Source organism: Scylla paramamosain, chromosome 13 (genome assembly GCF_035594125.1).
Source record: "Scylla paramamosain isolate STU-SP2022 chromosome 13, ASM3559412v1, whole genome shotgun sequence".
In the NCBI taxonomy this organism is placed as follows: domain Eukaryota; kingdom Metazoa; phylum Arthropoda; class Malacostraca; order Decapoda; family Portunidae; genus Scylla; species Scylla paramamosain.
The window spans coordinates 4,473,863-4,475,000 of NC_087163.1; the positions used below are offsets into that span (position 1 = coordinate 4,473,863).

The 1,138-nt window shown below is 48.6% G+C and overlaps 1 protein-coding gene across 1 annotated transcript in view; it reads right to left on the reverse strand.

Moving 5' to 3' along the window:
* Positions 1 to 272: 272 nt before the first annotated feature.
* LOC135106649 (uncharacterized) overlaps positions 273 to 1,138 on the reverse strand; it is a 1,727-nt gene continuing 861 nt past the window's right edge. The window contains exons 2-3 of the mRNA XM_064015946.1: positions 972 to 1,138; positions 273 to 305 (exon numbers count right to left, since the gene is read on the reverse strand). The exon at positions 972 to 1,138 is cut by the window's right edge and continues 16 nt beyond it. Of these exons, the coding sequence (XP_063872016.1) occupies positions 273 to 305; positions 972 to 1,138 (200 nt within the window). The remainder of the gene's footprint in view (positions 306 to 971) is intronic.

Below are 1,138 nucleotides of genomic sequence, written 5' to 3' on the forward strand. Positions count from 1 at the left end.
GTTGGGCAAGGGTAGTGTGATGAAACGTAATGAAGGAAGCCAGTAAGGACGGAAAAATTTATTGCTGTTTCGAATCTTGTAATCCCTGACATTGGGTAGAGAATCATCCTCGGCAGCGTCCTTCATGAATCACTCTAAGGGAAGTAAACACCGCTCTTCGCAGCATTCCTACCCTCGCACGCCTGTTTCCTGCAATCCGCCGATATCACCCACGAAACAATGTGGAAGTTCTGAGTTAGTAAGAATCCTGAGCCTTGGGTCCTACCAGAGGCCTAAAGACTCCTAGACACTTGAAAACTTGTCACCTACTTTTGGGACGAGGATCTGAGGTTTGTGTGGAAAAACTTGTGGTCTGTCGGCGGCCACACAGCTGTCTGACAGATGATGGGGAGTGTGTGCTGGGTTATTCTCTCACTGTATGACACAAATGTTTGGTGGCTTCTCTCTCTCTCTCTCTCTCTCTCTGTGTGTGTGTGTGTGTGTGTGTGTGTGTGTGTGTGTGTGAGTGTGTGTGTGTCGGTGGGTGGGTGGTGTGAACAAAGGTGGTCATGTCAAAATAAGAGTGGGCGTGGCAAGCATGTGACAGAACACGTCACGCCTCGCACTGACGGCAAAATGTTGAAAGCTACGATATCCTGAAAATATTTGCTTTACTTCAACATAACTGCGTACTCTCTAAACCCTCCTTTCCTATCTGACCCCTTCTTGAAGCATTTCATCTTAACAAACGTCTATTATTTGTTTGTTTTGCCTATTATTTATTTGTTATTTATATACAAAGCGAGGTGAACATGTTGCAGGGACACAGACATGTAGTATGATATTCACCGTGAGTCCTGGAAGAGGCAACCTGGTGTGTAACTAACCAACATATATAATACCATTAAACAAGGCCGATTCAGAGTAAGTCCGCCGCTCAAGTATACGAGTAATACTGACTAACAAGTGTGTGCCGTGCGTGTGTCGCGAACCAGGTACACAGAGTCTATTCTTTGGACGTGCAATGCTGCCACAACACCTTTCCCTGCACCACCGGCAGCGAGTCCCGGCCTGTGTGGCAGCGGGAGGCAGGGCGGCGGGGCGCTGTTCGTGAACCGCAGGGGAGTTCTGTCAGGCCGTGCAGCCTCACGGGGCGCGA